This window comes from Nanorana parkeri, unplaced genomic scaffold (assembly GCF_000935625.1).
Source record: "Nanorana parkeri isolate BGI_ZX_2015 unplaced genomic scaffold, ASM93562v1 scaffold99, whole genome shotgun sequence".
NCBI lineage: Eukaryota > Metazoa > Chordata > Amphibia > Anura > Dicroglossidae > Nanorana > Nanorana parkeri.
This window is the reverse complement of record NW_017306367.1, coordinates 2,434,721-2,457,652: the sequence shown is the minus strand read 5'-3', so window position 1 is coordinate 2,457,652 and position 22,932 is coordinate 2,434,721. Positions and strand designations below refer to the sequence as shown.

Genomic DNA, 22,932 nt, shown 5'->3' with positions numbered 1-22,932 from the left:
GTTCTGCAGACAGTGTCTCCAGGTCGGGTTTACCACCAACATGTAAAAGTGTCACCTCACCTTTGTGTGTATTTCAATGTACAGAACGCTTAAAAATGGTAATATTAGATAATTCCTGACCCATACATCATATGATCGTAGAACCTTCAGGGAAAGAGTGGTGAAATAAAGATGATCTGCCTGATACCGAACATGAGGGTTTTATCATACAGAATGGAGGAGTTCTGATAATTGGGTCTCTTTATGGTATTTTTGGTTCTGTTAGCAGTAGAGTGCCGAAGTGTGGACTCTGCGGATACCAGAACAATAGCTGGATCCATAATCATCACTTTTGGATCCATAATTCATAAGTGAAAACTTCGAAGATGGTCAATAAAATAATTATACCTGAGACCCAGGTGTTAATATTCAGTCTTCAGCCCCTTCCATCTGATTGGCTTGTCTAAGGGGGTGGAAACTGGTTTTGATCTTGACATTATAAAAATGGAGATCTGAAACAAAGGAATTGTCACATTCAAGTGCTCCATTTACATGGAAGTGTGTCCACGTTTTTCCATCCAACCCCAGAAGCAGGATTACTTAATTTATGTAAGTTTTATCCATTTTTATTTTCCTACTGTTTGCTTGTATGTATGTATGTCCTATTTTGTAACCTCTAATTTTTGCAACTACATTTTCTATGCACTACCTCTCTAGGGATAAAGAATATAAAATTAATAAGCAGTTTTTTGTATTGCTCTAAAGAATGCACAAATCTGAAACTGTTGTGTGTCTGTTGTATGTGAATAGTTGATAATTGTATCATCAGTGCCTAGAAGCTTGTTTGTAAGTCATTGCAGGCAGGGACCTGTGTGTCTGCTTTCAAAGTATTTTATTAGTTTTTCAAACAAAAAATTATTAAAACAACACAGACATATACACAACAGTGTCGCAAAATACGTTTGTTACGCCGTGCCTGTTCTACACCTAGGAGGTAACTGGCTACCTTACCATCAAGGGTAACAATCATAGATTTATGGCAATTATCAAAACAATTAGGACAATTAGGACAAGCATACTAAATTATATATAAAAAATAGCGAAGTCATGTTACACAAATATCATTTACAAAAATCGAATATAAATCACATCTGCTTCGGTATTATAAAGCAGAATAAAATGACATCTAGGCATAGAAGAAATAATAAAAAGAAAAAAAGAAAAAATATAAACACACAAAAAAAGGGGGGAAATAAACCAGGGAGTTCAACCCTCCCGTCATAAAACACCAACATGATTTATAAAGCATCTATCACGCCAGTATATAGCAGCCAGGGGGACCATATTGACTCAAATCTCCGTTCCATGTCATGGAGAATACTATGCATCTTCTCGTGTATCATTATCCACCACATTTTTTATTTTAATTGTTTAAAAGAAATCTTTGGTGACTTCCAGGCTTTAGCTATAGTAATTTTAGCTGCCAGCATAAAAAAGGAAATTCATCTATCCTGGGCTTTAGAGGGCCCTGGAATAGGGCGATTCAACAAAACATACTGACCATCTCTTGGTACACGAACACCCATAACTCTATATGTAAGAGCAAAAAGCCTATTCCAGAAGGATCAAAGTTTAGGGCATTGCCACCATACGTGATACATAGTGCCAGAATGTGTGCAGCCCCTACAACAAGCAGAAGAGACATCCGGGTAGATCTTAGCCAGCCTGGAAAGGACCATATATCACTGGGATATTACTTTATAATTCTCTTCTATCAAATATATATTAAGCATTCCAGAAAATACCCGAGAACAGCAATGTTGCCAGACTTCCATAGAGATATCAACCTCCAGATCTCGTTCCCATGCTAACATGTAAGGCAATTTCACAACCGAATCCACACAATGGGAATAGAGTAAGGAAATACCACCCCTCTGGCCCCCATCTTCCAGGCACCACTTCTCATATGCGGTTTCAAACGGACTGTCCTGATCAGTCATCTGTAAAGAACCAAAAAAGTGTCTCAATTGCCTAAATCAGAACAGTTCAGAGGGCGGCATATGTAAAATAGTCTGATAGTACCTTGAGGTCAGAGGTTTACGTTCCCGAAAGTACTGTGATATATACGATAGAGACCCTTGTCCTGCCACCAGCAAAACGTACCATATTGCCCGCCAGGAAAGAAACTAGGTTTGCGGAAAATAGGTGTCCTGTGTGCCTGATCTGTGTGTGTGTGTGGGCAGTGGAAGAAGTGGGTACGCCAAGGTTCTAGCTGAGAGGATAGCTTGGGGAATCTAAGTGGGCATGAGAAAACCACTTAGCATGCCACACAGCCATTAGATTGCATTACACAAGATTGCATTCAAGATTTGCATCTGCCTGTGCGTGTGTTTAGCCAGCTTGAGTTGGGTGAGTCTCCCTCCAGTGGTGACTAGCGGTAGTGCAGGGGACAGCGAGTGGGGGTACTAACTCAAGGTAATTGTGCCTGGTTTATCTGACCTGTACCTACTAGTGAGAGCAGTGTGTGTGGTCTGTGAAGCCTGTGTGCTTAAGTGCATAGTGTACGAACCAGGAGTGTCCGGGAAAGATTCCCCACGGGCCTGTAATTTGAGGGTGGTGGCAGTTGAGATTAGTTCATTTGTGTATGCGTTTTGTGTTTTACGGCCGCACCGTCACACCTGCGGACTGGGAGGCACTCTGAGGGTTCACTGATAATGCGAAGGACGGCGATAGCCTGTGTATCTTTTGGCCCTTCCCGCATCTCTGTACTCCTTCGGTGCCCCACGGTGCCCGCTGTTCATGACAATACCAAGGATTTTCAGAGAAAACCAGTGCCAAAATATGTCTGGTTAAAGTGTTTTCTTGAGGAGCGTGTCCGTATGTGTTCTCAGGAGCTCCGCTGCATTCGCCTTAAAATACGCTTTTTATCCTGCTCACGACGTTGCTGTTTACTTACTGTGGTCTCAGTGTGTGTATCCCGTAGATTCTGCTATGCCGTCTAAATTGGAAAGGCGCATGGAAACACGGAGGAAGGGGCAGGGGAGTCCTGCTCATCCCGCCATGTGCTATCCTACCACCATCTTGCCCTCCGTGCCCGTGGTCTGCTCGATACCAACGCGTGTCATGGAGGACGGAGACCAGGCTGCCGAGGGGGGTTCTTCTGCTTCACGTGAATCCTCTGATGCTACGACTGGCTCAAAGACCATCCTTGATACCATAGCGGGGTGCAGGTAGCGGGTGACACCCCGTAATCGCGTACGCACATGACTGCTGTTACCTCCCGGCGACCATCTTGGTGATGGACGCCGGAAGAGAGAGGAGGGGACGTGCCACCGAGTCACCTCCTCTCTCTCTCTCTGGAGCAACTGACGAGCTCTCGTTCCATGACGGAGTGCCTGACTTTTCAAAGGGGGTGACACAAAATGACTGTCAGTCATTTTTGTGTCACCCCTCCAATGGTGTCACCCGGTTGTGGGCCTTACCCCCCTTGTGACGCCACTGGCCAAGGTAGATGATGTGGAGAAAGAGCTTTAGTATTTAACTATCTGAAGCAACTTAAACCCTATATTATTTTCTTGCAGGAGACTCAATTGGGAGGGGGGTAGAGTATTGGCGCTGAGATGTCCCTGGATTCAGAGAACGGTTCATGCCATTTAATCAGCCTATGCCCGGGGTGTCTATGTGTTAATTAGTAAATCCCTCCCATGCACTATTCTGCATACGGTTGTTGACCCTGGGGGCAAATTTGCCATTGTGATCCTTGATATTCAAGCTACTGTGCTGGCTCTCGTAAATGTGTATATACCTCCACCCTTTCAGATGCAGATTTTATTTTGATGTGTTAGGTAAGCTGGCATCCTACCTTCCTCTGCCTGTCCTCATTGCTGGTGATTTCAACAATATCTTAGATCCCTCCTTAGACTCCTCCAACCAGGCCAGGTGCCTGGTGCTGGGCTTCAATCCTGTGCTGGGACAGCAATGGTTGAGGAGGTGTGGTGCTGGAAGCTTCCTAGTGTTCAGGCTTATTCCCACCTGTCTCACACTCTTTGTTTCTCAGCCCGCTTGGTCATGGCTTTTGGTAATCAGACTACAGTATGATGGGGCTGGTGTCCGGTGCCTCATATTTACCTGGGGGGCTAACATGTCCTGCTAACAATAACATTTTCTTTGCCGGAAAGGCGGAGGTCTGGGTGTTGGAGATAGTCTCCTGGATGGCTGAGGGAGGAATGGATGTCGGCGAGAGTGACTCCAGCGATGGACTCATTCTGGCTTACTATTGGCGGTTCTACTTCGGCTCCAGTGGTGTTGCATGTCTTTAAGGCTTATGTCAGAGAATTTATTTCTAGCATTAAGGCTGTTCGTATGGAGCATAGTGCAGTTCTTACTGAGTTGCAGAATGCGGGGCTGCATGTGCCTCGGCCTTTGGGGACTCCCCTGGGGAGGGTGCACTTACTGCGCTTCGACAGGCCAGGTGCTCTCTGTATCTTCACCATGTGGAATTGAAGCAGGAGTCTAATGAAGCTAAATTTGAGTAAGGTAAGAAAAATGGAAAACTCCTGACTATGTTGGTAGCGGAACAAAGAGCTCAAACCAATATCCCCTGCGTTCTTAATGGTTCTGGTGCTCGGGTTACTGACCCGTCCCTTATCCTACAAGAGTTTGGGGATTATTATCAGTCTTTGTATTCTCACGTCCCTGAATATGAACTGAGCCGGTGCTGGGGAGAGCTGACAGGGAATATCTCGATGCAGATATCTCCAGTCAGGAGGTTCGGGGAGCGAGTACCTCGTTTCCTAATGACAAGTCTTCTGGGCAGCAGAGTGGTATAAGCTGCATGTGGATCTTCTTGCTCCCCGGCTCTGAGACTTGTACATACACTTTCTGGAATTGGGAGTGATTCCTTTAAAGATGCCCATGTCGTCCTGCTCCCCAAGCCTGGCAAGGATCCAGTTGTATTCTCCTCTTATAGGACTATAGGCTTTAAGCTGCAATCCAGCTCCTGTTCTGATGACAACATCAAGACCCATACTAATACAGCTGACCGATCAATAATCACATCAGGAACTCCGTTAACAGTGAAAGACCTATGAAGCTCATCAGAATCATCTGAACCAGCTATCATGCAAAAATATTGTTTTCTTTGCATGCTGAAAGCAGAGCCTTCTAAAGATTGAGTTTCTTCCCTCAGCTAAAGAGACTATACTACTTCCACACACAGGGACCTTGCAAGCTTTGCTACCCTTGACGAAGTGACCTGATGTCTTCATGGACTGTCTCCACTACTTTTGTTGTTATCTATTTACCAAGATTATTACTGTATAGGTTAAATCTATAAATTAATGTTGGTGAACATAACCTATATTAGCTTTAATTCTACATTTATGTAAGTGGTCACTGGTAGAATATAGGGTAAACAAAATAACAATAAACTGGCTTCTTTAAAAAGTCAGAATATGTATTTCATTTATCATAAAGAATAACTCCACAAAGAGAAATTAAACCGTAAAAGCAAAAAAATATTGTCCTAGAGTTTTAGGAATACATCTCTGACATGTTGAAAAGAACCTTTGATGATTTTTCAAACTGCCAGCAAGGTACGTTTCACTGTGGTGAAGCACCACAAGTTTTGCCTTTTCCTCAACTACGCCACAGAGGAGTTTGATCTTTCATTACCTCACAGGAGAAGCTAAACTTTACATACTTACAGCATTTAAGGGAAACATGATTTTAAATTAGATTAAAAGGTGTGCGCTAGTGTTTTACATTGATGTTTCAGATTTTCCTTTGTGTAATTCTCCTTTTAACATTTTTGCCTGCAGTGGGCAAATTGCACATCATCATGCTGCAGTAATAGGCTTGTTTTTCAGGCCTAGACATTTTTGTGTGGTTGTTGTTTGCCCATATACAAGAAGAGGTCAGTCAAATTAGTTCAGCTGTAAATAAATTATTGTATATGAAAAACATCAAACAGCAGCTGCTATTTTTTTATTGTAGCTTAATTTTACTTAAGCAAAAATACACTGTAGAATTATTGGAATATATTTATAATTGAAATTGTATGAACATTAAGTGAAAACATTTATTGGATTTGGCATTATACAGTCAAATACAAAGGATTTATTTTTCATGACTGGTTTGTTTCTTCTGAGGACATTGGCGAGGACAAGTTATCCAGTGCTCCGGACTCTGGAAATAGAAATACATTCACATTAATTTATGGAAAGTTCAGCATTGACAATGTACTTACTAAATATATTGACCAAAATGTTAGTATCAGGCTTAAATTAATCAAGGAATTTCTGGTGTATTTGCTGAATTAAACTTCATTGTTTAGTATAATCTTTATTTGAAGTATATCAAACCCTTTTTTATCATTTTGGATAGAGTAGGGAATGATTTGAACCCCTAAACCCCTGTTGGTATTTATTGTGCCTGTGTTGTCCATGTGTCCCATTGGAGAGGTATTTCCCTTCAATTCAAGCCAAGGAGACATGACAGAAAGCAAGAGGAACACTCTCCAAAGTGAGAGAAATCCTCTATTGGACAGTTGTTACTGCAACAAGTGCCCATGCCAAAATTTGCCCTCTATTCCTGTTCTGAAGACAACTGTAAACGTGATGTTCTGGTTATAATGGTCACCTGGACAAAAAAAGAGAATAAATATTCCCAGCTGAGACACAGACAACAAAAAAACCTAATAGAAGTTTTAAGCCTTCCCCACTCCATCCAAAACTAAAGATAGGTTTTGGTTTTAGATACACATAGAATAGTCTTGATTCCTTATGCTGCAACAACACTTAAACAGTGCTTTTGCTATGCCAAGAAAATTTTAGTGCTATTTAAGCTTGCTGTATTAAGGCTTATTTCAAGAATGGCATCTTGGGTAGGGTGGGCTGAGTCAGTTGCTTATTCCCTAAATTCCTTGTATACTCCAACATCAATATCTTTCTGTCATAATCACTGACCCAGTTTCTGTTCATCTAAGAGTTCTGAGTACATGATGTTAATCCAGGTAGGGTGGGATCCATTCAGAAAAGGACGGCCCGGTCTCTGTCCAGACCTGCTCTGCCTCCCACCCTCTGCCTCCCACCCTCTGCCAGGAGCTAAGGCTCCTGATGTGATGGGGAAGGGGGGACTGAGAACAATGTAAAGAGGGCTTCTGATATAAAAAGGGGCTCTGATGTGAAGGGGGGGGGGGCTCTTATGTAAAGAGGGGCTTTGATGTGAAAGAAGGGGCTCCTAATGTAAAGGAGGCTTCTAATCTGAAAGGGGGACTCTGATGTGAAAGGCCGGTGCTCTAATACGAAAGGGGATCCTAATGTAAAGGGGATACTCTGATGTGTTCTTTGTGTGGGGTTCAAAATATACCTGCCTGTATCTTGGATAAGGCTCCAGGATTGATCTTGAAGAGATGATGAGACTTTTTTACATTTATGACTGGGTGCATAGAGATTTTTCATACTTTTAAAGGGTGCCGTGACTGAAAACATTTTGAGAAATGCTGTTCTATTGTATTGTCCATAATACAAAATAAATTACAAACCCTTCAGGGAAAATGGAAACCCCTTGTAATAGCCACTGCAGGTGTGCCAGGGCCATCTTTAAGGTGGGGCAAAAGGGACCGTTCCCCCGGGCCCAGTCATTGTTGTGGGGCCCTGTACACTCATAAACTACTACTAGTTTATGACTACTGTACTACCCGCCTTTGCCGCACTGTCCCATCCCGACCACTAGAGGGCAGCAGCCACCTGTTCCCATGTGCATCTGCAATCTCCGCAGCCCAGGATGTCACCTCTGACTCAGTCAGTGGAGGAGGATGGATTGTTCCCTGCACACTGCCGCACGGTCCTAACCTCCCCCCCTCCATGGCTGCAGCCTCAGCCACACCCTACTCACGGTGAGTCCTAATGGCTGCTGGGTTGAGTCCCTATTGTGGGGAGGGGTCAACAAAGAGGGTGGGGTGTGGCATCTCAACTTCATATGTTGTCACTGCAGCCATCACAACAGCTCAGGGTGGGATGTCATCTCCATCATCTAATGTGTCATAATTACCTCATCATCCATCATAGTGGCTGTCTTTGGATGTGGGATAGAGGGACAGACTGGGGAGGGGGCAGGCACAGCTGGCTCTGGCTCCAGAGAGGCAGAGCCAGCTGTCAATCACGTATCGGGTGGACCCCTGACAATAATGGTGGGATCTTTCCCAGCTGCAGTGTGGCTCTGTGCTCTCAGCATATAGCGAGCAATATTGCATGGCGGGGGCAAGATTTCATGGTGGGAGCCGGGAGAGTAGGGGACGGGATTGAGCGGGGATTTGGCAGGTAGGGGCTGGGGCATGGCAGAGGGGGGAAAAATGTTTGCCCAGGGTCCAATTAATATAAAAGACGGCCCTGAGGTGTGCAGACATCAACAGAGTCCCCAATAAATGTAAATGATCAGGTGGTTAAACCCTCTAGCATCTACCAAATTCTGAACTATGATATTAGAAGAAGCATCCACCTATGCTGACAAAAATGCATATTTCACTTGGCCTTCATAAGTAGCATGGAAGATATTGATATGCAAGCTTATATGAAAGTGAACCTGTGATTTGCTTATGCGGGGAAAAGCAATCTGTTTGTTTTAATGCCAGCCAGTTGCTTATCTTGCCCTCACTCTGCCATGTGTACCCTACTAGTCATGACTTTGAGTTTACACAGAGCTTAAAAACCCCTCTCTACCACCATGCAACAGCACTGTGTGCCATTTGCCAGGTACCTGTTGTGTTACGAGGGAAGTGGGAGGAAGAGGAGAGAGTCACATGCTCTCTCCATATACCGAACAGTATTAGGTATGCCACTTCCTTGACCAATTAAAGTGACATTAAACCCTCAGATTTTTTTACATAAAACAATACTGTAATGTGTGCCTTACTGTAATCCATGGTTGTTTCCCTTCTCTTTGCTGCTCTTCTTTTTAAATCTGTATCTGTTCTCATGCTCTGCAGAACTTCTGTTTTGCAGCAGACTGCCTTGTCTCAGGAATGGATACACGGTGTCTATGTATAGATTTGTATAGGCTTGAAACCTGAGCCAGCACTACAGGAAGAGGCCCTGAGCTGAAAAGGGAAGTTCTCCCCCAGCATGAGAAGACATGAGGATTTAAAAGGAAGAGCAGCAAAGAGAAGGGGAACTACCATGGATTACAGTAAGGCACACATTAAGTATTGGTTTATGTAAAAAAATCTGAGGGTTTAAGGGACCTAAGCACTCTCTCGTAATTAGAAAGGACTGTCACCAGTGTAGCCCAATGCCATAGCTGTACTTGTGCCATAATAATCTGTCATCATACGCCAATCAAATGGTGGCGCTGAACATGGGATCTTTACATTTGCAACGGCTCCATTTATTGAGCTGACAAATTGCCTTTTCACTGTTTAATATGTCACAACGTTATTTTTGTGAGTCAAAATGATTAGATATGTGAATGGCCGTAGCCATGGCCTATTGATCTATACTTCCTTTGCTAATTGTTAAGTAACCAGTATAAAATTCTTACCTTTAAGATGTAAATATGTTAAAAATTCAACCAGTGTGCGCAGAACATTATCGTCGGACAAGGTTCTATAAAAATTTCCTAGGAAGACATAAAAATATTGCCTTAAAAATTTTAGTAATTAATAAGTAGTTTGTGTAAGTCATTTAAAATGTATGCTTTTCTACATTTCCTGATGGTTCTATGGGCAAATGATAAACACAACTTTAAAGGCGTGCACTTTTAAAATCGTAATGCCTTGTTCCAGCAGATGTATTTAAAACAAAGGCTTGCATTTAACTCTTTTTGGGGTTGATTTACTGAAGACAAATAGGCTGCTCAGGCTGCTCATTTTTTCTATTAACTTAGTGAATGTGGTGAAAATTTACTTGTAAATAAAAACCCAATCATGTGCAAGGAAAATTTTAAAAAAGTATATATTCCAGTCTTTTAATTATCCAGTCATGTTCAAGGAGCAGTCATCTGTACTCATTATGATGGCTTCAAGAGTACAAGTACTGCAATAATGCCTTTTTTTTTTTTTTTTTTTTTTTAAAAAGGATCAATGATCCCTGAGGGATCTTCGGTTCACTAATAATTCCTTTTTTTTTTTTTTTTTTTTTTTAAAGAGCATCAGTGCAGATCTGGAATAAACATTGTAAATATTTTGCATGTCTGAATTAAGTTGTTTAAAAGTATTTTCTAAAACAAAATTATGAATTACAGGTGTGATCACTGATTTCTAACAGGATGACTATTTTCATATTGACTTAAAAGTCAAACTAAAATGAAGGAAACGGCTATTGTGTCATGATAATTAGTAACCACGAGAACACAAACCCTGGGACAGCTCTCGAAAAGACCTTTTGTATGTGATTTGCATTTATTGTGGTAATAACGAAGAGGTGCGTGGATAATGTATACATGTGCACATTTTCATTACTCACATTGTAGGCTTTCTTTATTTTTGTATGAAGGTTTTATTAGCCCTGAAGCCTGAAAATTAAAAATTTTCTTAACAGGAAATTCAGTCAGAACCAGGGTGTGAGACAGTGGTCATCTCTCCCATTCACTCTCCTATTCACTATAGCCCGTACAGCTCCCAAACATGGCCGAGCGGCTCGGCTGCCAAGGAGAGAAACACTGCTTTTTTCTTTTTTTTTTCTTATTCTGACACAGAGCCGTGTCAGAATAGAAAAAAAAAGAAAACATTTTTGCCCATAGGAATGCATTGCTAGATTCCTATCGGCTATTTCAATATGCAATAGCCAATAGCAAACTAGCATTGCACGCGCAGTTCTCCATCAGGTCCATCACTACTGATTGACAACAGCAGTTTGCTAGTTTGCAATTGGCTATTGCAAATTGAAATATCCAATAGGAACCTAGCAATGCATTCCTATGGCCAAAAATTATTATTTTTTTCTATTCTGACACGGCTCCATGTCAGAATAAGAAAAAAAAAAGAAATAGCAGTGTTTCTCTCCTTGGCGGCCGGGAGTGGGAGACTGCCGGAGCGCCCGGGAGAGTTAGGCTGTTGGGCGGAGCTAGCTGTCATTGCTAGCTCCGCACAATCGTTTTCTATTTTTATTTTTCTACTTTTTTAACTGTTTTTCTGTTCTGCTCGGTCCTACAGAGAGACCGAGCCAAACAGCGGAGAACAGCGCTCGGCGGCATTCGGCTATTCACTCACTACTGTTCGGCATCTATGAGAATAGACCGAACAGCAGCGAGTAACCTGCCGGAGGTTCGGCTCAGCCGATCCAGATGTTGGATCGGCTGAGTCGAACTCCTTCTGCACTTCGAGTAGGCCGAACATGCTGAGCATGTTCGGCCGACCCAAAGCCACCCGATGTATGGCTGATTTCAGCCGATATACGGCTAAAATCAGCCCTACCAGCCTGAAGTGAATAGCCGAACAGCGTTCGGCTTACTTCGCTTTAGGTCGGTCATTCAATCGGCTGCCTACGGCAGCTTAGTGAATAGACCCCACAGTATTTCAAAGCAAAAAAGAACAAACATATTTGGTACATCTCTGGAATGCATGCACATTTCTCCAAGTTGTATCTCTTTAAAAAAGCAGCAAGTACAGAAATATAACTGTTGAAGTAGCAGAAATATAGTGTGCTCTTCAATTCCTGTTTAACATTACAGCACAGTTTTGAATTCCTAAGCATGTGCTGTCAGCCCTGCCTATTTCCTTTCTGATAGATTATAAAGGACATAGAACTCTTCTCATCCCCAATACCTCTCCTGGTGTACAGGAAGAGTGCACAGGAAGAGAGCACAGGAAGTTATCAGCTGATTTCTGGCAAAGTCAGTAGGTATAGTCAATGTAAACTAGAGTGGAAATTAACTGTACTGTGTAAAGGGATTTTCTGACCATGGCACTCAAAAATACATACCATATTTAAAAGTTACAAATGTTTAATAACAGACTTATGTCTGAATACAGTACATATTACTGAGTGCTATGGTCACAAAAGTCCCTTTAATACAGTTCTTCTCAATGGGAGTTATATCCATAGTTTAGTTTGACTATGTTTGCACTTATTGAGCCAATATAACAAAACATGCAATGGTATATTAAGCAGACCAAAGGAAGATATGTTCATTGTTAGGGTTTATATACGCTTTAAGGGCTGAGTGTAAGTTGGGCAGATCAACAATTATTTTTCTGCACTTGCAGAGTATTTATAGTAATAAAAAAAAGGAATAAAACATAGGGAAATGTGCATGTATTGTAGAGATATGCTAAACATTTTTACCTTTACCATGTGCTTTAATTAAATCCATGATGAGTTAAAAAAAAAAGATAGGAATTTTCATTACGCATGACATGAATACAAAGTTTACTCCTAGAATACATTTACTCTAGTGAGTTCTCTTACAACTGTCAATAAGGTAAAGTAAAAAAATACTAAAGATTTTCACGGATGTATACATTGCATGACTTACTTAAGTCAACCTTGTCAGCCATTTCAAACAATTGAAAGTCAAAGTTTTATGTAAGTGCAGACACCACAAAATACCTTTTTGACTTCTGGCCTAGGCCCGCCAACTGGCATTTTCCAAGAATAGCACCTCAATGGCCAGAAAGAGCAATCTTAAAGGAGAACTATGGGGTTAAGGCTTTTCCCCATAGTTCTCCTTAGGGTAACGGGAGGACACAAACTAGCGTCCTCCCGTCACCCTAGGCTCAGTATACCGCGAGCTGTAGCTCGCGGTATACTCAGATGCCGCAGTATGAAGCGGATCCCGACAATTATGTCTGGATCCGCCCAGCTGCGTGACTGACAGCTGGCTCTGCCTATCTAGAGGCAGAGCCAGTTGTACCCGCCCCCTCCCCCTCCGTTCCGCCAGTCAGCACTGGCGGATCGGAGCGGGGAAGGGGGAATCCACCCCCTCCGCTGTCACGGCAGAGAGCCGTGACAGGATCGAGAGGTGAGTGAACGCCTGTATGTGTTAGCTCACCTCCCGATCTACTGAGCCGACCTGTGACAGTTTAATTGTCACAGGTCGGCTAGAACTATGAGGTGAGTGAAAAGCACTCACCTCATAGTTCTCCTTTTAATAGACAGGGGAATGTCAGTTGGGGGAGACTGAGAATTGTTTGGCTAACAAAAGTAAAGCTGGTACCTTTTGGTACCATCGGCAGAACTTGCATCAGATATATTTTTTATTGCATGTTAATTGCATGCTAATTAATGTAGAAGTAGTCCTCTTAAAATGTTATTATCTCTCACAGAAATCACAACATTCCCCCCTTACAGGTTCACTTTAATAACATGGACTAAAGAATGCTGGATGGAAGTAATGTACTTCGACCAATCAGAAAGTATTTTCAGTAGTTTATGTTGATGGATTACTAAAATCTATATTTTCTAGCTGGTTGCTATGAATTACTGATATGGTTATTAGGCAAACCCATGCATATTCTGGCAATGGAAAAACGTAACAGTAGTAAATTCAGACAGATAACAATGCTCCTTCTTTATAAAGGTCTGCCCAATGCATTTACAATTATGATAACTATTACCTGACTTTATATCCTCTTCTGGCTGTAGCTCACGTTTTCCAGCATATCCATGTTTGTCATTAAATGATCTATGATTATCTATTGCATCTGGTAAATTAAATTAATAGGAGAGGTTATGTCATTTGCCTTCCGCGTAGCTTTGTACAAAACAGTGTACTGTGATAAGGATGTGGCATAATTACTGTAATGATTCCTATAATGAAACATGCATTGTATAGTAGATTCAATTTCTAGAGTGAACAAAACATGGATACAATTAGAGTATCATACAAGAACTTGTAAAAGGTGCATTGCATATTTTGGGAAAGAAAACAAAGCTCTTCAGATGCTCAATAAACAGTACATTTTCTATTTTATGCACAAAATGAGACTTGTAGAGAACAGTAGCCTGTAATATACTACAACATACATGTGCTTATTATGCCTTTACATTGTGTGTTGTATCTGAATTCTTCTAATGAAAACCTGAACAAAATTCATCACCAAGTGTGAATGTATAATGGAAAGCTATGCTGAAACATGTTTTGGCCTTTGGGTGGCCTTTTTATATAATATACGTGTCTAATTACACTGTAAAATTATATTCCTAATTCATTAGTTAATGTACAGTCAAACTAGGTCAAACATATTATAAACAAAGTCATTCATAAAGTGTTTCCTTTAACCCAGTACCCCCTTGTCCCCCCTTCCCCAGCAGTACATACTGACCTTTATTTCAACAATTTAAACAACTCAAAGCATTGTATATAAATGTATATTTCCTACGAATGACAGTATTTCCCCACAACTACCAGTCAGGTTCAGAATGTCAGGGCAACTCTGATGCTGATCGGTGGCTGAGAAGAAGTACATCTAATTTCTAATAACAAAATGTTGATACAAAAGGACCTTTTATATGAAAACAAAAAATATTGTTTGGTTTTTAGAAATAAAGCTTTCAAGGCAGAGAGTTTGCAAGTGTTGAGACTCAGTAGAAGCCATTCCTGAATGCAAAGTTTAAGTAGAACTATGGGCAAAACTCTTTTTTAGTTTTAGAGGAAGAGGGATTAGAACACCTAGCAGGTTTTATTTGCTGTTTATGTCCTTGTTAGGGAGATTCACAATCCCTATTTGTCTTGGTAACCATTGTGACGACATGGTGATCAGTTTATAAGTTAAATGTGTATTGGTGTTGAGTTATGTTTGAGTGCGTTATGCTGTGTGACCTGGTTATGGAAAGACTATCAGCACCACCCCTCGTTATCTCCTATTGTCCTATTGAGGGAGCTCAGAACAATGACATTCTGGCCAGGCTCTTACTATGCTGTGTGACCTGGTTATGGAAAGACTATCAGCACCACCCATCGTTTTCTCCTATTGTTCTCTGAGGGAGCTCAGAACAATGACATTCTGGCCAGGCTCTTACTATGGCTGTCTGGAGCTCGTTAGCAGGTGGACACCTGTGGTGTTATGAAGACAGAATGTCCAGGGGGGGGACAGGGGCTGTGATGGGATTATATTCTGATCTGATCACTTTCTGTATAAAAGTTTGTGCAGTTGTTCAATAAAGCAGTTTGTTTACCCTACACTCAAGCCTTGGCTAGTGACTGGGGAAACTGGGAGCTACAGATCTTCAGGTTCCAATATCTCCTGAGCAAGGAAGAAGACAGCGGCGGACATACTCATCCTGAGTACGGGGGTCCGTCACAACCATTATCACTGAGAGTGAAAGTAAACCCAAGGCCGGATTTCCCACAAGGCCACATGGGGCGGCAGGGAGCTTAGAGGTGGCAGGGATTCCTATCACCTGACGCCTGGGACATGAAGTTCCGAGTGCCGGATGGGTAGCTGTTTTCTACATTTAGCTCTGCTTTGGGCAAGCAGAGCTAAATGTAGAGCGGGGAAGCGGCTCGTTCGTATACAAGTGATTTTGGCAATGTCACCGAGATGCAGCCTGATCGTCCGTCCTCCCATACTGCCTCCCCCCCCACCCTACCCCTGGCTACCTTTCTCCCCGCCGGCCGGAGATCCTCTCAGGATTGAGAGCGGGCCTGAGAGCGGGGAGCAGAAGGGAGAACTGAAAACCACAGTGCTGTGCTAGATGCATTGAGGAACCTGGCTTTGGGGCAGCAGAGAGAGTAAATCCAGCCCCGAGTACACCCTGTATCTTGAGTTGGCACCTGAACTGGAATAGAGGGAAGGGGAAACAACAACCTGGGATTTTCCCTCACTTCCTGTTGTGGCTCTGGACAGTAAGTGAAGGGAAGCCTCCCCTATGGGACACAGTTGGCAAAAAAAACCTGACAGAGTTATAGGCCTCCCTTCTATCCTAAATGAAAAATGTTTTGACTTTAGTAATACTTTAGCTTGGTGAATAACATGCACCTTAAGCTGTCATTTGTACTGGTGCTATGGATAGAGGGCCTGCCTCAGTTTTGAGGTGTACCCAATGTGGAAACTTGCCTGACACCACCCACCCCCAGAGCTTGGCCCCTGAGACACCAGGGGGGGTCGAATTACGATTTGCCAGGGGTCGCCAAGTGGCTCTCGGCCGTCGGGAGAGAAACACTTTCTCCCGGAAAGGTCGGGACCTTTCTCTGCTCTGTTTTTGTTTTTTTAAATCGGGGGCCGCCGTAAGTCAGAAAAAAAAACCCACCATAGGAATGCATAGCTAGATTCCTATTGGCTATTTCACTTTGCAAAAGTGATGCTGCCAATCAGCAGAGGGGGACCTGAAGTTCTCCATCAGGTCCCCTTCTAGTGATTGACAGCAGCAGAGGGCGGGTGCAATATGTATGTATTCAAGCAAAAAAATATGTAAAACACACCTCTAGTTATGCATTCCATTTTCCCAGTCCGCAGCTGCAGAGATTGGGAAATGTCTCAGTACCTGTGATTGGCACTGCGCGCTGTCAGCTTCCTGGCGGGCTCGGCACGTGGAGCTGCGAACACGCCCGAGCCCATCCCTATCAGTGACAGTACTGCGGAGTATGTACCTCATACGTTATATAGCCACACACTTTAAATCTAATTCTTCCAGTTCCAGCTTCAGAGCCCGGTCCTGTCTTTGCCTATAGCAGTGGTTCTCAATCTGTGGGTCGCTGTGCAAGGTGAGTCCTCCTCAGCTCTCTCCTAGCGCAGCAGTGTCAGTTCCCCTGCCACACCTCCAGATGTCGCTGCAGCAGCCGCGTCATCCCTAAATGTTACCTTTGGGGGTCACCACAACTTGGCAAATGTTACCAAGGGGTCCCGGCCCTAGAAAGGTTGAGAACCACTGGGCTAGAGTGTCTGTGACAAATCCATGCAATTCTCAACAGCATAATGTGAAATGTTCAATGAAAAGCAAAAAATGGGAATGTATGATAGTGAATGAATTTCCCAATCTAGGAATCCACCTTTAAAGACTGGATTAAATTTGCTTTTATTTCATCACTTTCTTTATGATAAATTTTAATATTTTTATAATCATTTTGTTATTTCAGTTTCTGTGGTTAATGTTGTTTAACACTAATTTAAATTCTGTTTAACACAACTAAGCAGGGTCTTCCCTCTCCTAACCGACTTACATTCCCCAGGTGACTCTTCTCTCCCCATTTCAATGGGAATTTCCTTAATCAGTAAAAGCTGATCAATACGACCTGAAATAAAGGATGGGCGCCATTAGCCATTCTAACCAAGCTGGCATCTGGCAGAAACAGACCCACATTATGCCACTTTGATCTATTTAATTGAAAATGAGCTCACAGAATTACCAAATGAAGATTAAATTCTCTAAGAATTCATTACAGAAAATGGCACAACAAGGGTATAAATCACACAGTTAAATCTTATTCTGCATCATTTATAGAAAAACAGAATCTGTGCTCTAAAATTTCACACCAAACCGGTTAATGTATTTAATTATAGCTAAAAACCACTGAGTATATTAGGGTTAGTATAGAAAAGGTATAACGCCTGCTTAATAGCTGTTTCCCATATTATACACAAGTTTTATCAAAATGGGTGTGGAACCTTATTCTGAAGTTATAGGAAGTGTGATACTTAAAGTGACAGTCCATTAAAAATGGGTAAGTTTAGAAAACTTTTTATGTTTACTGTACAGTATATTAATTTAGGAGAAATGGTTTCTCTTTCCCTTCAGACATACCTTCTATATAGTTTTTGTTGACAATTTAGGATTTCCGATTCCTGGGGTGGTTGAAATTAGTAAAAAAAGCTTTGTACATTAGTTTGGATTTGTGTTGAGTAAAGGTTAGTGTCCCCAATTTACATTTTAAGGCATTGTTCTCATGGACTTTAGCTTGTATGAGAGTATTGTGTACAGCGAGGTTATGTGAAGATTTCAGCAAGCTGTTGCAAAGCATTTGCGTAGCTTTAAGCAAGCTTTATGCAGCTTTGTTGAAGCCTTCAAAGAACTTTAAATGGTGCTGACGTTCACTTTAAACAAGCTGCTAGCAGCTTTTCAACAAGCTTCAAGTTGTGCTGAAGCTTATTTCACTCCAATTAATACCTTTCAAAAGTTCTGCAAATGCTTTCTAAAAGCATGCTGTACACACTGCTCTCTACACGTGGAAGCCCATATAAACAAGGCCTTAAGGAAACGCGTAGGCTGCTGCTCATGACCTTCTGAAAAAGATGTCTGTATCCAGCTACAATACTGTCTGAGACAATGATCTGAAAAAAGCATGTAGGAAGCTGGGCAACAGTGAATCTAATAGACCTGATTTACTAAAAGGGAGCACAAAAAGGTAGGGACAAATACTAACAGGTATGCTTCAGTTGCAAGTTAATATCAGCATGCAGATGCTTGCGGACCCAGCTATTGCAAACTGATCTGGTAAAGCATTCAATCCTGTTCAATGGATAGCTTGCAGTCCCCATTTTTAGCCTGCATTGAGCATTCAAATAAGACTGGTATCTACCTAATATACGGAAATTTAGATTAGAGAATGCTTGTGCTATTATACTGCCTTAAAAATACCCAAATAAATCTATAATATGACAAGCACCACGATTGCTAAGGTATTGAAAGCATGTGTGCCAGACATAGGAGCAGCTCCAACAAAATCCTGTTAACCATGGTACAATTTAGGCAGTGTGAGAATGGGTAGCGATCATTACACTATGCCTTTTACAAGTAGCATAGTATGAAATTGTATACACCAAAGGGGGCTTGCATTGGAATGCGTACTATGGTACCCCTTCACCTTTCACTCTTTCATTGGCTTTTTACAGTTGCCTTTAGTGATAACAGTACACACATCATGATGAATTGTTTCTGCATGAACGAGCATGCAAAATGGCATATTGATGTATAATAGTTCTACAAACATCAAACCCCACGTTAATTCTAAGTACTCCACCCCTGAGCTGGTGTACATTCAGATGCTGGAGTGTGTGCTGCTTAGCAAACTACATTTGTTAGTGAACTCGTCACATGTATACTGTCACTGCTGTGTGTTTCCATGAGCATCCTGTTTACATAGTAAACACTGTGAGAGTATACCTTACATGTTTGATCTGGTTTGGGGACAAATTGATACAACAGGGTTATGCATTAGGGCAGGGGCGTAACTAGAAATCACAGGGCCCCATAGCAAAAATTTGTAGAGGCCCCCCCCCCAAACCGCACCCCCCTCTGATGCCTGAACTACAGCATATAATATTATTATATATGATTAAATACAGTTTACAATAGATCGCAGTCCCTGAATGCAGGATACGTACGTCCACAGACAGTGATCTATTCAAAACTGCATTTAATCATATCACGTACATTTTGCACAGAGTGGGTGGGTGCACAGAGTGGGTGGGTGCACAGAGAGGGTGACAGTGGGAGGGTGCAGAGTGGTTGGGCAATGTGGGTGGGTGCACAGAGTGGGTGGCAGTGTGGGTGCATAGAGAGGGTGACAGTGGACAGGTACACAGAGTTGGCAGTGTGGATGCACAGCATCTCAACTCTCTTCCTCTGGCCAATTCTAAGGGCTTGTTCACAGTGTGCTAAGTGTGCTAAGCTGCTGGAACGCACTGTATGGCATAGTAAACTACCCCCTGTGTTTTGGTGCTCTGTGCACCCGCCCACTGTTTGGTGACAGTGGGCGGGTGCACAGAGTGGGTGGGCAATGTGGGTGGGTGCACATAGTGGGTGGGTGCACAGAGAGGGTGACAGTGGGAGGGTGCAGAGTGGTCGGGCAATGTGGGTGGGTGCACAGAGTGGGTGGCAGTGTGGGTGCATAGAGAGGGTGACAGTGGGCGGGTACACAGAGTGGGCAGTGTGGATGCACAGCATCTCACCTCTCTTCCTCTGGCCAATTCTAAGGGCTTGTTCACACCATATACAATGCGTTTCAGTGTGGTTAGCTACTGGAACGCACTGTATGGCATAGTAAACTACCCCCTGTGTTTTGGTGCATGCACCATTTTTCCAATCGCACTGGACCGCAACAATGCACTAATGTGCCACTGCGGGCAGGGGGGCATGGCGGGGGTGCCATTGACTTCAATGCACTACCACACCCCTTCCTGCCCCAGCACGCACAGGGGAGTTTTTTATGCGATACAGTGCGTTCCAGCAGCTAACCGCATAATATATGGTGTGAACAAGCCGTAACCCTTTTTTCTCTACTCTGCAACTCTAGGCCTGACTCCCCCCTGTCCCACCCCCCTCATTCAGGGGAGTGGGAAGGGCAATTTTCATATTAATGAGGCATGGCGGGATTTGCATATGAATACCACGGCTCATTAATATGCAAATACCCGTAAATAGCATATGAATGAGCCACGGCCGGCCAGTGTTAATGGCTCCTGCAGCTCATGTAAGGAGAACAAAGTCTTCAGTTCCTGTCCCCCGAAGGCTTCAGTCCCTGTCCCCCTTGACGCTTCAGTCCCTGTCCCCCCTGACGCTTCAGTCCCTGTCCCTCCTTACCTGTCAGCAGTCCTAGCAGCAGTGAAGATCACACACACTTCCACTCAGCGGCCTCGCCATCTCCTTCAGCCGGACACAGGCAGGAGATAACTCTGCCCACCCCCACTCTGCACTGTGACTGGCAGGGGAGAGGATTGCAGATTTAGTGTCCTTAGGTTCCGTGCGACGGTGAAGTTTTTGACCTGCGGCCGCACGGAAATTAAGAACCCCTAATTAACCTCCCTCCTGCTCCTGACAGGCCCCCTTGTGGCGCGGGCCCCATAGCGCCCGCATGGGCCGCTATGGCAGTAGTTCCGCCCCTGCATTAGGGCAAGAAGCAGGAAAATAGGGCAAATAGCATTTTCAGAAGGTCAGCAATTGTAGCCTCCATATTTCTCTCATTACAGGTCTGCTTTAAAAATGCTGAGATTATTATTAATAAATAAAACTGTAATATTGTTTTATAAACAGAATTTAAAATTAATTTTAGGTTTAATTATGAAAATGTTAAAAAGGTTTTTTTTTCTGAAGGCTAAGCTGCCTGTTGATTTGGGACTAGTTTGTGTAACCTTTACAACATTTTTAGACTTTACACTTTTTTTTTGCAATGAGCAATGTCATTTTCCAGTTTTATTCTAAGATTTCCCAATTTTAGACACATACCTGTTCCAATTTATTCAATGGTTGTTCACACTCTTTACAGAATTGATAATGATTGTTAATGATTGCTTTAATTTACATTTATTTCACAGACAGGGACTTTCTTAGGGCTTGCTACAATTATTAGGCACAACATTTTTTATCTTTTTACTTTTTAGGTGGATGGAAAATGAAAATGTTGACAGAGGAAATGTGTTACTATGCATCTTCATATAATTGATCCAATTTCCTTATCACCAAAGGAGTTTCCTTAACTAGTTTCTGATTAAGCAAATGTTCCAGGAAGCATGCGTTATTAGAAGACCCATTATTAATGCTACAAATTGAATAAAATTTGAAATGCACAGAGCATGGAATTTCTTAGACACAGTTGTACTTTGACTTTACCCAAGCAAAATTGTAAAATGTTTTATTCAAATTGAAACACAAGAAGCCAAGTATATTATAGCTATTACTATGTGACTGCTATGAAGCCCAGCAGCATAGGTGACACCAGTACCATCTTGACAAGTACCATCTTGCCTCACTATGCAGTAGTTTTTGCATATTACTCTGGATAAAGTTAGCATACTCTATATGCAGTGCTGACACAGCTTTCAAAATCTTACAAAAATATGTAGTACCCTACAGTGTGAAATATGGCTTTAGACAGCCCATCTCCCAGTTTCTTACTCTAAGATGGAGATTGGAGAAACAGCAGATCCCATAATAACTGAAGGACTTCACTCAGATGGAGGGGCCCCTAAAATGACTTTCAATGGGATTCCATCAATAGTCATGGCAGTTGTTAGAAAGGCTTGCGCTTTAAACAGTGACTTTGGACCCCTCTTTGCAATCTAGTTTGGTCTGCATATCCGAAAACAGTCAGGAGAGTCAAATAACATTATGTAACATGTATAAAGACATAAAAGTGGCAACCTTTTTTAATGCTGCAGTAATGTACAGCCAAAATACTAAAACAAATATTCAAAATATGTAAAAAATAAAGAATAAGTTTGTATAAGTAGACTAAAACAGTCAGACGGAGTCCAATTGATCAAGTTACCCTCTAGCTTCTTAAACCTCTAGCTTCTTTAAGCTCTTAAAAGGCTGCAGCCAATCTGATCTCCTCCTCCCCTATTCAGGACTTCCTCACTTGTTGCTCTTGGTGCGAGCAACAAGTCTTATGCCTTGTTCTGTACCTCTTGTGGCTCTAACTATGCCTGGGATCTTATTCCCTGCCCTTACTATTGAATCCTTGTGCCTTTTGGCTTCCCTGTACCAGCTGGTATCCCTGTTTGGCGTTATCCCCTGCTTTGCTCCTTGCGTCCCTACTATAGTATTTCAGTAGTTACCTTTAGTATATTGCTGCAGACCTTAATTGCTTTCGTCTGTGTGCTGTGAGTCTCTCTATACTGCCTTCATTGACTCACTTCTTCTGTGTTTTTCCTCTCCAGCCTTTGTCTGTTTGCTGTTTGCTTCCTCCTATTTACTTGCTTTGTTGTACTTCAACTCCGTCACTTACCTTCCAGTGTATCTTCCTATGCTTCGCTGTCACCCCTTTACTTCTGTGCTCCTCTCTTACCTTCTGGCTATGTTGGATTCGTCCTTGTCTGCACACCCCCTGTGTGCATACATCCCTTTTGTGCTTCTTTATGTACTTTTCCCTCTGTTATCCTGCTTCTTTGTATGCATGTGCAACGCACATCTCTTGCTTACTTTTGTACGTTACACTTTCCTGCTCCTAGGTGTGCCTCTAAGCCACTTAGCCTTCCCGGGTGTCCTTGCTTAGCTACCCTCTTCAGTATACTCTGCTGTTCTGCTTTGCGTTTTGCACCTTTGCTTGGGACTTTCTCTCTCTCTCTCTCTCTCTCTCTCT

General features: G+C 42.5%; 1 protein-coding gene across 1 annotated transcript in view; it reads right to left on the bottom strand.

The window, feature by feature from the left end:
• Positions 1–5,955: 5,955 nt before the first annotated feature.
• The window catches only part of GAL (galanin and GMAP prepropeptide), a 27,680-nt gene continuing 10,703 nt past the window's right edge, over positions 5,956–22,932 (bottom strand). The window contains exons 4-6 of the mRNA XM_018552880.1: positions 13,532–13,618; positions 9,517–9,594; positions 5,956–6,165 (exon numbers count right to left, since the gene is read on the bottom strand). Of these exons, the coding sequence (XP_018408382.1) occupies positions 6,104–6,165; positions 9,517–9,594; positions 13,532–13,618 (227 nt within the window). The 3' untranslated portion in view covers positions 5,956–6,103. The remainder of the gene's footprint in view (positions 6,166–9,516; positions 9,595–13,531; positions 13,619–22,932) is intronic.